Genomic DNA, 14,382 nt, shown 5'->3' with positions numbered 1-14,382 from the left:
TCAGAGCCTGCTGCCACGAAGCCTTTTCCTTCCAGTCCTCGGGGCCCAGAACTGGTTTGTTCATCAAGCCCACCAGTCACCCAGGATAAAAGAGTAAATAATAACCACCAAGGATCCTGAGCAGACACAAGGAAGCTGTGTTCTAGAGACTGGCATAACATAACTACATTGTAACACTTTATATATTAAAACATATCCATTACTGGTGTTTCTCAACTGGACTCATTGGTTATGCTTTAAACCAATAGTTGTAAATGGAAAAGAAAAATTCGTCTTATTGGGCTTCTTTCCACATCAGTTTAAGATGCAAAATTGCATCTGGCTTTTTAGTTTCCACTTGATTTATGGCCTACCAGATCACCTATAGTTTCTTAAATTTCTAATCAAGTGGTATTTCTAAAATATTCATTAAAACCTGGCACAATGGCACATACCAGTAATTCCAGTGAGTTGGGAGGCTGAGGCAGGAGGATCACAGGTTTGAGGCCAGCCTCAGCAACTAAGCACAGCCATAAGCACCTCAATGAGATGCTGTCTCAAAATAAATAAATAAAAAGAATTGAGGATGTGGCTCAGTGGTAAAGCACCCCAGGGGTGAATCCCAGTATCATTAGAAATATGTCTATTAATTCAACATGTATTTATTGAACACCTACCATATGCCAAGCCTTGTTCTAGGTACTAGGGATATAGAACCAACAGAAATCTCTACTTATGGAGATTACATTGTGTCATTTTTTAAAATTGTAAGGCCTTTAAAAGAGTTCCTTTTTTTCTATAGATTCGTTTCCTATAGATTTATTTCTGAAAAAGCAAGTTTGCATGTTTGAAAATATTGATATGCAAATTTTGCAATTAATACTCTTATGGCTACTATCTAAATCCTGTAGGTTGTGAAAATGCTATATAATTTAGTTGAGAACTCAGCCATTATCATGCAAACTCAGTTTCCATGTTGATCTGAAGAAAATGAGTGCAGAGTTTCTTTGTGTGGAGGTCAGGGGAGTATTGGGGATTGAACCCAGGGCCTTGCACATGCTAGGCTACCCAAGCCCTGTTTTTATTTTGAGACAGGTTTTGCTAAATTTCCCAGCTGGCCTTAAACTTTCAATCCTTTTGCCTCAGCCTCTTAAGTAGCTGAAATTACAGGTTTGTGCTAATGTACCCAGCTGAAGTTTCTTCATATAAAATTTTTATATTTGGCTGAGCGTGGTGGTGCACACCTGTAATCCCAGCAGCTCAGGAAGCTGAGGCAGGAGGATCGCAAGTTCAAAGCCACCCTCAGCAACAGTGAGGCGCTAAGCAAGTAAGTGAGAACCTATCTCTAAATAAAATACAAAATAGAGCTGGGGATGTGGCTCGGTGGCTGAGTGCCCCTGAGTTCAATCCCTGGTACACCCCCAAAAAGTATGTTTATAATGAAAATATCAATATATTCTTCCAGAGCAGTCAATAAAATTGCATTATTTTTTATACCCAAAATTCTGATTGGTTGATTGTTCTAAAGGATGCTATTTCCCTAAGAAAATGCTTCCCTGCACCCCAAATCACTAGTTGTTAGTGATAATTATAAAATCAGCAGCTGCAGTCCAAGAAAGCCTTTGTATTAGGGAAGAGAAAATAAAAATCTGCTATGATTGAGAGAAATGAAAGTGAGAGATTCCTGTGTCCTCGGATGTCAGGATGTCTGTTGGTTTCAGAGCCTGAGAGAGTGAGAAGTTAATTGAATAAATACAGAAGAAAGAAGTCATCTCAGTGGCTCAAGAGGAAAACCAGAGAGAGAAAAGGCTCTCCATTCTAACCAGCAGGAGCCAGGAGAAGAGCCAAGCCGGTGGCTATCAAATGTCCTGGTGGCAGACTCTGTGTTTCCAGTGAACTCCAACATGGGGACCTAAATAGAAAGCAGTTCAGAGCAACATCATGTTAGCATAAATTCACAAGTTCCCATTTGTAACCTCACCTCTTCTACCTGTAACCTCGTAGGTAGGTCTGCTTCCTGTGGGAGATAGTAGGGTTTGCATCAGAACACCCCACACTAGACCCTCCTGCTCACAGATGCTGGTGGCGCAGAGGGCTCACCCCGGAAAGCAGAAACTGTTGGTTAGGTGCTTCTGCTGGAGGGAGGAGGACGCATCCCGAAGAGTGTGATAATGCCCTGTTTTCAGGTAAGTTGCTGAGCTGCTCTTTCTAAGAGATGAATAAGCTCTCTAGGAGCAGGAGGCTGCCTAAAGGAAGAGAAAGAGATGTGATTGGATGGGGTGGAAGGCTGGGGTCCATGAAAGGATAGGTAGATATTAGTAGAAATTATTGGTGTGCATAGTGGCACATACCTATAATCCTAGGAACCTGGGGAGGCTGAGGCAGGAGGATCTCTAGTTCAAAGCCAGCCTCAGCAACTCAGGGAGGCCCTAAGAAACTTAGTGAGATCCTGTCTCAAAATAAAAAATAAAAAGTGCTGCTATATGATTCAGTGGTTAAGCATACCCAGGTTCAATCCTCCGTCCAAAAAAAAAAAAAGTTAGTAGAAATTTAGATATTAGGTGACCTCAGAAAGACAGCCAAGAGAAATTCCCAGTGACAAAATGACCAAATGACTTTCAAGAACATGTCTCTTGGGCTGGGGATGTGGCTCAAGTGGCAGTACGCTCTCCTAGCATGCGTGAGGCACTGGGTTCGATTCTCAGCACCACATAAAAATAAAATAAAGATATTGTGTCCACCTAAACCTTAAAAATAAATATATAAAAAAGACCATGTCTATTATCTGTTATTTCCAATTTACAGATGAAACAACAGAGGTTCAGAATGGTTAAGTGATTTGCCAAAGGTCATCTAGGAAGCAATTCAAACCCAAGAACCCGGCTCCCAGTCTAAATAATCAGCTTAAGGATCCAAATTTCTAAATTCAGATGCCCCTCAATTTATGAGATTATGTCCCCAGAAACACATCAGAAGTGGAAAGTCTCTTCAATGCAGTGGCCCACCCAGCCCGTGGAGCACCAGGCTTGCAGCACAGCCACTGTGGGGCTCTGGGGTCCCCTTGTGGTGCGGGCACCTCCGCCCAGCATCAGCAGAGAAGAGCGTGTGTGTGCTGAGAGGCTGGGCAAAGTCCAAACTCCAACACTTGAAGCGTGGCTCCCACTGAATGCATGTCACTTTTGCACCATCATAAGTTTGAAAATTCATAACACAAAACACTGGTGATCTGGGAATTGCCTTGTATTCTGCTTCATACACATAAATAATATTATACCTCATACCAGGTGACTTAAATGGGCATAAAGAGACTTGTGTTTTTTAAAAGACCACCACAGAGTACAATTCTCTTCATTGATGGCCAAGGACGAAACTGTTACCAAAGCAGGTTCACTTGGGCCACCACGCAGTGTGCCAATCACTACAATGATGAATTGTGCAAGAGAGAATTTATTCATGAGGCAACTGTGTTAGTCAGCTTTTCATTGCTGTGACCAAAATACCAGACAAAAACAATCTCGAGGACAGAATGTTTATTTGAGGCTCACAGATTCAGAGGTTTGGTCCGTGGCTGGCCAGCTCCACTGCTCTGGGCCCAAGATGAGGCAGAACATCATGGCGGAAGCCCAGCCCAGGAGAGCTGCTTAGCCCATGGCAGCCAGGAAGCAGAGAGCAAGTGCAAGAAGCCAGGGAAAAAAAATGCATGTGATCCCCAAGGCTCACCCCAGGGATGCAGCCCCCCTGCCCACAATTCGAACACAGGTAATCCATTCAAATTACTAACACGAATGGCTTAATGCACTGATGAGGCCATAGCTCGATTGTTTCAGCTCTAAGCATTCCGGCAGGAACACTTGAGGTTTCTGGGGGGACACTTCATATCCAAACCATAACGGTGGTGAAGCACGTGGAGACAGGGTGCAAGCCTCAAACCCACCCACTCAGGATAGGGTTTGGGAAAATTTATAATCCAAGGTGTGGGGAAGGCTATTGCATCAAAATTCATCAAGTGCCACCGTCACGCCCCCCACCTTGTCAGTCAACTAAAAGCAAATAGCTAAGAGCAGATGAGGTCGAGAGCATTTGTCCAGCGTTCCCTTGGTTTCAAAACTTGTGAGGTGCCCAAGCAAGAAGGCAGTAAGGCCATGGCTTACGTTAATTAATCCTGTTACAGGATGAGATGTAATGCATTTGGATGGCTTTTATTTATTAAATTTTTTTAATGAAAAAAATGGGCGTGGTGGTGCAGGCCTATAATCCCAGTGACTCAGGAGTCAGGGGCAGGAGGATTGCAAATTTGAAGACAGCCTGGAAATTTAGCAAGACCCTGTCTCAAAATTGGAAAAAAAAAAAGAAAAGAGGTGGGAATGGGCATGTGGCTCAGTGGTAGATCACCCCTGGGCTCAATCTCCAGGATGGGAAAAAATGTGTTTTAAAATATTTTTATTAGTTATTAATGGACACAATACCTTTATTTATTTATTTATTTTTATGTGGTGCTGAGGATTGAACCCAGAGCCTGGCACATGCTTGGCAAGGCTCTACCACTGAGTCACAACCCCAGCCCTCTCTTTTTAAAAAAGAAAAGCAGAACTTCTGATGCTTCCTGAAAGGCTAGAAGATTATGTCTTAAGGGACATTTCATCTAAGCCAGAAACCAAGGGTTAAATAATCTAAGAACTAATGTGGGAGACCAACCCTAAGGATTTTGTTTCTGGGTGATTCTCATGTCCCTAATGTATTTTTTTTATTTGGTCACAGAACCGAAGAAGGTATAAGAGGGCTGTTCCTCTCCCCGACCCCCACCCCAAAACCCAGCCTGATGTTCTGTGTTAGAAATGCTTTCACTACACAAGGAAGAGGTGACTGACCAGCTGGAGGAGGGAATGGTGGGCGGAGCTGGCGTCACTTTTTGTCCTACTCTGATCTATTCTGCTGGAGTTTTCCCAGTGAATGTCAACTACTTTGATCATCTACGAAGCTTTATGAAACCAAAAACTAAATATAGCACCAATTAAAAAGAAGAAGAAACTTCACTCTGAGACTGTTTGCAGGGACAACTGCAGCCTGTGTCTCTAGGCTGTGATTCAAAATGGCTTCTTTATATCAGTAGAAACTTCAGACTGAAGAGGGAAAAGGTCTTTGGCAGTCACAGGTTTGGGGAAAAGCTAACATGGCAATCAGCGTTCTCTGGCTGGAAGTTCAAGTCCACTTAATGCAGGTACACGTCTGTGAGTTCTGGTGTAACACAGAAGCAGCAGAAATGAAATCAGAAGGCTGGGGTAGAGCTTCCCCTGATTCCTCTCCTGGTTGTCAATGAGTGTGCCTGGGCAAGCAGATTCCTGGGAGGTAGGTTTCCTCCATTATTAAAAAGGGCCACTAGTTTGGTCCTTTCTAAAGACTGCTATTTTTTTTTAATATTTATTTTTTTGTTGTATTTGGTTGGTCACAACACCTTTATTTTATTTATTTTTATGTGGTGCTGAGGATGGAACCCAGGACCTCGCATGTGCCAGGCCAGTGCTCTACCACTGAGCCACAACCCCAGCCCTAAAGACTGCTATTTTATGAAATCTTACAAACACTAGGTCCCCCAGGCCTTATGTGTAATTCTATTGCAATACCCTTCCTTAAAAAAAGAAAAGATTTTTCTCCCATTCCGTAGGCTCTCTCTTATTGATCATTTCCTTTGCTGAGAAGAAGCTTTTTAGTTTGAATCCATCCCATTTATTGATTCTTGATTTTACTCCTTGTGCTTTAAGAATCTTGTTAAGGAAGTTGGTTCCTAAGCCGACATGGTGAAGATTTGGGCCTACTTTCCCTCTATTAGGTGCCGGGTCTCTGTTCTAGTGCTTAAATCTTTGATCCACTTTGAGTTTTGTGCAGGGTGAGAAGGGTTTAATTCCATTTCGCTATATATGGATTTCCAGTTTTTCTAGTACCATTGTTAAAGAGGCTATCCTTTCACCAATGAATGATTTTGGCACCTTTATCTAGTATGAGATAACTATATTTATGTGGGTTAGTCTCTGTGTCTTCTGTTCTGTACCATTGGTCCATGTCTGTTTTTGTGCCAATACCCTTTTGTTACTATAGTGCTGTGGTATAGTTTAAGGTCTGGTATTGTGATGCCTTCTGCTTCACTTTTCTTGCTAAGGATTGCTTTGGCTATTTTGGGTCTCTTATTTTTCCAAATGAATGTCATGATTGCTTTGAAAGTTCTATGAAGAATGTCATTGGGATTTAAATAGGAATTTCATTAAATCTGCATAACAGGACTGGGGATACAGCTCAGTGGGTGGAGTGCTTGCCTGGCATGGTTCAATCCCCAGCACCACACACACACACACATGCACACACAAAATCTGCATAACACTTTTGGTAGTATGGCCATTTTGACAATATTAATTCTGTCTATCCAAGAGCATGGAAGATCTTTCCATCTTCTAAAGTCCTCTTTGATTTCTTCTCTTTAGTGCTCTGTAGTTTTAATTGTAGAGGTCTTTCACCTCTTTTGTTAATTTGATTCCCACATATTTTTTTCTTTTTGAGGCTATTGTGAATGGGGTAGTTTTCCTAATTTCTCTTTTCAGTGAATTCATCACTGATTATAGGAATGTGATTTATGGATGTAGATTTTATATCCTGCTACTTTGCTGAATTCATTTATCAGTTCTAGAAGTTTTCTGGTGGAGATTTTTGGATCTTCTAAATAATCAATCGTGTCATGAACAAATAATGTGAAGAAAGAGCTTACAGAATGGGAGAAAATCTTTATCACATGCACCTCAGAGCATTAATCTCCAGGATATATAAAGACCTCAAAAAATTTAACACCAAAATCCCCCAAATAACCCAGTGAATAAATGAGCTAAGGAACTGAATAGACACTTCATAGAAGAAGAATTGATCAACAAATATATGAAAAAAAATGTTCAACATCTCTAGCAATTAGAGAAATGGAAATTAAAACTATTATAAGGGACTGGGCTGTAACTCAGTGGCAGAGTACTTGCCTAGCATGTGAAAGGCACTGGGTTCAATCCTCAGCACCACATAAAAATAAATAAATTAAAAGTATCCAACTACAACTAAAAAAATAAATAAAATTTAAAAAATATACTCCATAAAATAATGGAATAAAATAAATAATAAAAAAAGAAAAAAATTTAAAAGGAGATAAGAACAAAGAAAATAATTATTATTGTGATGTTAGGGATTGAAAGCAGGGATCAAACGCCTTATAGCTTGGTGGACATGAGCCACCCCTTATGTAGCACCTGCATTAACAGCACACAACACCAAACTGGGCTTTGGGGAGCTGTCAGTTGCTGTCCCCTCCCCTAGTGTCCTTGGCTGCCTTCTGGGTGGTTCCACATGGGATGCAGTCTATTGCTACTGCTATTGGCCCTTCCTGCTCCTCCAGGCTTGAGGTCCAAGCACCTGTCCTCCCGGTTGTCCAAACTGGCTGGCGGCCTCTCCTGCTCTGCTCCCTCGTCCTTCTAGCCCTTCTGCAACCTGCCCACCTGGAGGGTCGAAAACACCGGGCCACTTCCTCCCAGCTGGCCTGGAGGCCCAGGCCCTCAGCACCCTCTTTCAGTTTTTGCCTCTAAGGCTCAAGTGTCACTCCAGACCCAACCTCATTCCAGGTTCCCTTGGAAATGGTACCCTCTAAGCGCTACCTGAAAAGGCATCTTGATGTTTCCTTTTTATTATACATTTTTCAGGAAATGGGGATTGAATCCAGAGGCACTCCACCACTGAGTTATAGCCCCAGGTCCCCCTTCTTTTCTCAGACAGGGCCTCATTTAGTGCAGAGGCTGGCTTTAAACTTTGGATCCTCCTGCCTCAGCCTCTAGGTAAATGGGTCACAGGCACACGCCACCATGCCCAGCCATCTCCATGTTTCGTTCCAGGCCCTAGGAATTACTAGTGTGCTGGAAATCTGGGTGTCCACAAAAGGGTGGTGGAGCCCCAGTTTGTTGGGTTTCCATGGTATAAATACTCTCATCATGGTCAACTTCAAGTTGGGAAGACATATGCCTGCCTGCCTGCCAGTGAGTTTTCACAATTGCGAGGACGAGGGCGAATTCCAGCAGGGCCCTGTGTCTCCCCAGGGAAGCAGGGGTGGGGGTGGGGTGGGCAGGACTCTTAGACACCCTCCAGTGTCTAGGCTCCCTCCCTGCCCTCCCCTTGGGTCTCATCTTCTCCACGGTTAGCTCTTGTAGCAGGATTGCCTCAAAGTCTCTCTCTTCTAATGCTTCACAGTGTCCTAACAGGAAGCACCGTTATGTTCACTGAGTAGTCTTTAAAAATATTGCCTCTAATGACTTTTAAAAAGGCATTTTTTGTGACTGTCCCTATAAGCGGATGAAATTGATCCCATGCCCAAAGCTCTTCAGCCCTGTACTCAAGAGTATAACCACCATATTGTCAGGAGATATTTGGTATAGCAAAGTTTTGGGGCTTTCTAAAATGTACTTAGTGGGATGGATTTGGATGAAATCAAACTAAGCTTATTAAGATGTAAAGTACGAGGCAGGAAGATCTGGCGACGCGCTATCAGTCTCCAATTGACATGATCAGTCGATAGTACGTCTTTGGTACTGTTTACAACCCAGAGAGACAGGCCTTGTTTTAGATAGCATTGGAATCATTAAAACAAGGACTTAGTGAGCACCCGTTATTTACAGACACAGCAGGAACTGAGGAAATGTGCAGGACCCTAGGACTCAAAGTGGGATCCCAGGGCCAGCAGTCTTCTGTAACTCTGCTCTAGTTAAAAAGGTACAATGGGCCTTCTTCTAGGGAGTGTCCAAGATTCTGCACTCCTGAAAGGGGGCCGTGCAAACAAAGTGTTTCTCCTCTTCTGCTGAGTAATGTCACATCTGCACAGGATGCTGCAATTGTGGCAGCCACTTGCAACTGTGAGGAAGGTGAGCCTATGGGTAAAAGTGGCACAAAAAAAAAAAAAAGGAAGAAAATGCAAAGTATGTGGATCTGAAAGACATTATTGAGCCACTAGAATAATTAACTCAGACCTGTCTTATCTAAAAAGCGCTTATGTACATTTTCTCTCCTGCATTAGCCATTTGAACCTGAGATTGGGGAGATTTAAGACAAAGCTGCGTAATCCAGGTTCAACCCCAGGACAGATGCCTGAAGATACAACCCTGTATAATTTATTTATTTATTTTTAATTTTTTTGTGGTGCTGGGGATTGAACCTAGGGTCTTGTGCATGCTAGGCAAGCACTCTACCAACTGAACTATATCCCCAGCCCTGCCCTGTGTAATTTATTAAAAAATAGTTCTGTATATTAAATTACAAATTTTATCCTTAAAAGGGATGAATCACCAAGCTCTTATACTTTATTTGTTATACCTTATACTTTATTCGTTATACCTTATACTTTATTCGTTTATTCCTGGCAACTCAGGAGGTGGAGGCTGGAGGATCACAAGTTTGAGGCCAGGCTCAGCAATTTAGTGAGGCTCTAAGCAACTGAGCAAGACCCTGTCTCAAAAATTTAAAATATAACGGGCTGGGGATATAGCTCAGTGGGAACTACTCCTGAGTTCAATCCACAGTACAAAGTAAGAAAGAAAGAGAAAAGGAAAAAGAAAAAAATTCACAGATTCCTTCTTCCATGAAGCATTTATTAAGTGCATTTTCTATGCCAGTCACTTCTGCTATACTCTGGGATTAAAAAAAAATGTGAAAGCGTGAGTATCAATTTATAGCTAACATTTAAATTCTCCCTTATATCATTCTCTCTAAAGTTATTTAAATGTAATTATTTTTAGTTTAAGGCATATTTGAACTTGGATGTGATTTAAAAAAAAAAATTCCCACTTAGCGCTCTATTAATGTAAACCGGTGAACAAGAGGCAGAGTCTCCAGCTCCATCCATGTTTTTGGGCAGACTTATGGGGAAATGTCTATCAAAAAAAGTAACGGGGCTGGGGCTGGGGCTGTGGCTGGGGCTGGGGCTCAGAGCACTTTCCTTGCACATGTGAGGCATTGGGTTCAATCCTCAGTGAAAGAAAGAAAGAAAGGAAGGAAGGAAGGCAGGAAGGAAGGAAGAAATTAATTGTGTTCATCTACAACTTAAAAGAAATGCTCTGTCTACCTCTGACACTTAAAAAAAAAAAAAGTAAGGAAATAGGGACCTCTGAAAACCTGTTCCCATCCTGTGCAGGTGACCCAGAGGGGGATGTAGGGCAAAACTGAGGGGGCAAGGGGAGGAGAGGGGTGCTCAGCCGTCAGCTGAGGGGAGCCCCAGTCTCTGCTGAAAGGATGGCCATTGTGAGAAAGAGCAAGCAGGGGGCGCAGAGAGACTGAGTCAACACGAGCAGTTCCTAAAATTAGCGGAGCAGCATGGCAGGCTTTCCTGTCCAAATGGATTTAAAGCTGGCAGGTAGCGTGGGCTCTGCGGGGGCTGGGAATGAATGAAAGCTGGAGCCGTGCGGACCGGACCGGGAGCCCAGCGCTGCGGTTCTGCAGCCCACTGGCCGGCTTGGCTGCCTGCACAGCGGCTGCATCCTGGAGAGGAGAATGGGAGAGAGACAGAATTACCCAAACCACTCTAAAGCCACTTCTCTGAGTTTTAATGCAGTGAAAAGGGCCTCTTTTTTTTTTTTAACATTAAGATATAGCTCTGTTTTTTTTAAAGGTCTGGTTTTGAAAAAATTTAGCACATATTCTGCTGAATAAAACACTTTCCCAAAGGTGCCTGGTGGTGCCTGGCAGCCTCGAGTGCCACAGTCAGATTGGAAGCGGGGAAGCGGGTGGAAGCAGGAGCTCACTTGTTTCCCACCACCTGTGCCCTGCACAACATGTTTTTCAAGGACGGGAGGGAAAGTAATGTTGGTGTGAATTAATAGTTATAAAAATTACTCTCCATAAAAACACCAAAAACCTGAGTGTGTCTCATTTGAGTATAAGTCACCGAGGGATCTCGAATGAGAGGCCTGAGAACTTTGTGGAAGGAATCTTGGTGAGCGTTGCTTAAACTTGGACCATTCACTGTCTTCTGGTGGTCATTATTGTCGTGCCTTCTCACCAGTTTTCTCCTGACAAACCATCTTTTATCCAAAATTAATCCTCTGAAAGAACGTAGCTGGTCAGGACATGCCATCTGCTCAAAGAATCTTCAACTACTCTAGTGAAACACAGCGCTCCAAGGTAGAAGTTTTAGCTTCGTATTCAAGGTCTTCTGAGGCTTGGCCCCTTTCTACCATTCCGTGGTCCCAGGTCGGAGGTCAGGTTCTGTCCCTGCAGGGAGGATGCTGGCAACCCCATATGCCCATGACTGGGTGGACTGGGCTCAAGTCTGCAGTGCAGTGTTATTGCGGACCGTGGCCACGCAGCGGCTCCCCAGTCCTCTGGGCAACTTTTCAGCCCCTCAGGTTCCTGAATCCATTTCCTAAGTGGTTCAAAGCTCGAGCAGCTGAAATAGAATTCATGTGGCAAGCCCTCACCAGTAACATTCAGGTCATTTTTATCCCCAGGAGGCCATTCTCTGAGATCTGCCCCTGACACCATGTTTTGAGGTCAGAGAGAAGGAAGAGAAGAACTGGGGCAATTTGGACTCCGGGAGAGAGGGAGGGTACTTCAAAAGCCCAAGGTGGGCAGATAAGCTTCAGCTTCCACACACCTGGGCCTCACGCTGCTCTGACTTGATAAATATAATTGCCAGCATTGGTACACAGTGTTTCTTATTTTAAGATACAACAGTGGGTCAGCAATATGTAAATCGGTTGAGCTTATGTAACCCTGGCCAGGTAGCAAGGTCTCCTGGGTCAGGAATGGGTGTTACTTTGCTATGGACATGCTGTCCAGGTCTCCAGGGCTCTGCCTGGGCTGCTCTCCCACCTTCCGGGGTAAAGAGGAAGGCTCTGGATTTGAGCAAAAGGGCTGTTGAGGTAAAGGTCCAGTCTCCCCTCCATTCCTGTGAATTCTGCCTGCTTGGCCTTTCCCATGATCCACCTTCCTAGTCAGAGGCATCTGTCAAACAGAGGGGAAGGTATCAAGTCCCTTGTTCCTCTAGCAATGACTGACGATGCTGAGCAGGTCACAGGCTTAAGTGCCAGGCTCTGGAGTCAGGTGTAACATGGGCAGGGCCCTTTGCCTCCCGTGGGAACTTGAGCTAGTAATAGGCTAGTCTCAGGTATTTAATCTATAAAATAGACATGGAAGCTGGGCGTGGTGGCACACGCCTGTATTCCCAGCAGCTCGGGTGGCTGAGACAGGAGGATCGCAAGTTCAAAGCCAGCCTCAGCAATGCAACAGCGAGGTGCTAAGCAACTTGGTGAGACCCTGTCTCTAAATAAAGTACAAAATAGGGCTGGGGATGTGGCTCAGTGGTTAAGTGCCTCTGAGTTCAATTCCTGGAACCAAAAAAAAAAAAAAAAATGGACTCGACAACTGTACTTAACTCATTTGACTATTATGAAGATTACAAGAGATGATAAGTACTATCTTGCACACTAAGGACTTTAGAATCTAATTTAAAGGCAGTGGGGACATTAGGAATATTTTTGAGGAAGTGCAGAACTATGTTCCTGGAAGACCCTGAAGGCGTTTGGAGAAGAGTCTGGGAAAGAATCCTGTGAACCTCAAGCATTCATCCAGCTGCTGGTTCTCTACAGCCCCCATTGCCAAATTGCCTTCATGGAATAATGGATCTGTCCAGTGAATACAAGGTGGCCAGGTGGGAGCCACAGGTGGGAGAGTTCCTTCTACAGCTTTCTCTTCCATCAAAGATCTCTAGGGTCTCTTTCTTTTCAAAAAAGCGTACTTTCGGATGATGATTTAATATTCCCAGGTTTAACATACTGGTGTCCATGTATTATAGTACAGAGATTTGAGACATATGGGGAAGATTTTAATGGGAGGAATCAAGACAAGTCCTTGCTCTAATCAATACTGTCTAGATATCATGAGTAGCCTACTGTAACAGGCAGAATAATATCCCCCAAAGAAGCATCATCCCCCTAATCCCAGACACAGTGACCATGTTGCCTTACATGGCAAAGAGACTTGGCAAGTGTGATGAGACTCAGGACCTTGTGATGGGTGATGTCCTGAATCCGTGGGGGGTCTGATCTAGTTACATGGGTCCTTACAGCTGGAGACTTCCCAGCCCCGTCAGCGGGAGATCAGACCATAGACAAATGGCAAAAGAGCGCAACACTGCCGGCTTTGAAGACCGAGGAGGAGCCATGATCAAGGAACACAGGTGGCTTCCAAAAGCAGCCAAGAGCAAGAAAATGGAGGTTCCAGGAAAGACAGAAAAGAAGGTGGCCCAGCAACACCCTGCCGCTATGCCAGGGAGACCCCCGTGGACTTGCGACCCCCAGAATGGTAACACAGTAGATGTGCTGTTTGGACTCTGCCGTTTGTCATGGCACTTACTGTGGTGGGTGCTAGGCCCAGGGAATCTACAGGACAAAACAGGGCTGGTGCTAGGAGGGCTCATCCTGGAATGGAGGCAAGCAAGTCAAGCAGCAGCAGGTGTGTCCAAAAGGGTGGGAACACTGGGTGTGGGGAACCTGCCTGGGGATCAGAGAGGGCCTCACAGAGCAGGTGACATGGGAAGGGTCATTGAGGACGAGAAGCACCATGTCAGGTGGATAAAGTGGGGTGGGGAGGGACATCTGGGCAGAGGGGACAGCATCGCAAAGTCACAGAGCATGAGGAGTGTGGCATGTTGAGGATTATGAGGAGTGCAGTGTGGCTGAGGGAGAAGCAGGAGAATCCTCGAATGCCCGTGTGATAACTTAGAACTGAGCCACCTGCGAGGTTTCTTCAGAAAGAGCCCCTACAGGGATCCAGACTGTGATCAGCAGAAATCCCTGCGGCGTCTCTGCTTCCTTACAACCTCACACCTTAATAATGAACACAAAGCTGGGGCAATGGCACCCCCCTGTAATCCCAGCTGCTTGGGAGGCTGAGGCAGGAGGATTGCAAAATCAAAAAAAGCCTCAGAAACTCAGTGAGGCCCTAAGCAACTTAGCAAGAGCGTGTCTCAAAATAAAAAATTAAGATGGCTGGGGATATGGCTCCATAGATAAGTGTCCTTGGGTTCAATCTCTGGTACCAAAAGGGGGAAAAAAATGGACACTAACTTGTGTATTCCATTCTACAATAAATTCCTGATAGTTTCACAATAAAAATAGTGATTAAAATTATTTGTTCAACTTCTCTCCACGAAAAATCAAATTGCTTCAAATAAAATGGATGTCCGAGTAACTATCACTTGAAGATTCTGGTTTTTTCTACCTCCTGGCTCGCCTGAGGATGCCCTGGGGGTACATGTTCTCTAATTGAAGAAGCTTCATAAGTGCAGCAGAGGATCTGAAAGTGTTTTTTCGTTTTGTTTTGTTTTAACTTAACAAACAT

At 44.1% G+C, this 14,382-nt stretch overlaps 1 protein-coding gene across 2 annotated transcripts in view; it reads left to right on the top strand.

The window, feature by feature from the left end:
* Dnajc27 (DnaJ heat shock protein family (Hsp40) member C27) overlaps positions 1–13,294 on the top strand; it is a 50,386-nt gene extending 37,092 nt beyond the window's left edge. The window contains exon 7 of one of the 2 annotated variants that reach the window (XM_077791717.1): positions 13,109–13,294. In XM_077791717.1, the coding sequence (XP_077647843.1) occupies positions 13,109–13,206 (98 nt within the window). In that variant the 3' untranslated portion in view covers positions 13,207–13,294. Of the gene's footprint in view, positions 1–1,700; positions 1,753–13,108 lie in introns of those variants that run through there. The other variant, XM_026404731.2, reaches the window with a different exon arrangement.
* Positions 13,295–14,382: the final 1,088 nt, after the last annotated feature.

Source organism: Urocitellus parryii, chromosome 12 (genome assembly GCF_045843805.1).
Source record: "Urocitellus parryii isolate mUroPar1 chromosome 12, mUroPar1.hap1, whole genome shotgun sequence".
Taxonomy (NCBI): domain Eukaryota; kingdom Metazoa; phylum Chordata; class Mammalia; order Rodentia; family Sciuridae; genus Urocitellus; species Urocitellus parryii.
Note: the sequence above shows the minus strand (reverse complement) of the source record. Positions and strands in the feature narration are given on the sequence as shown.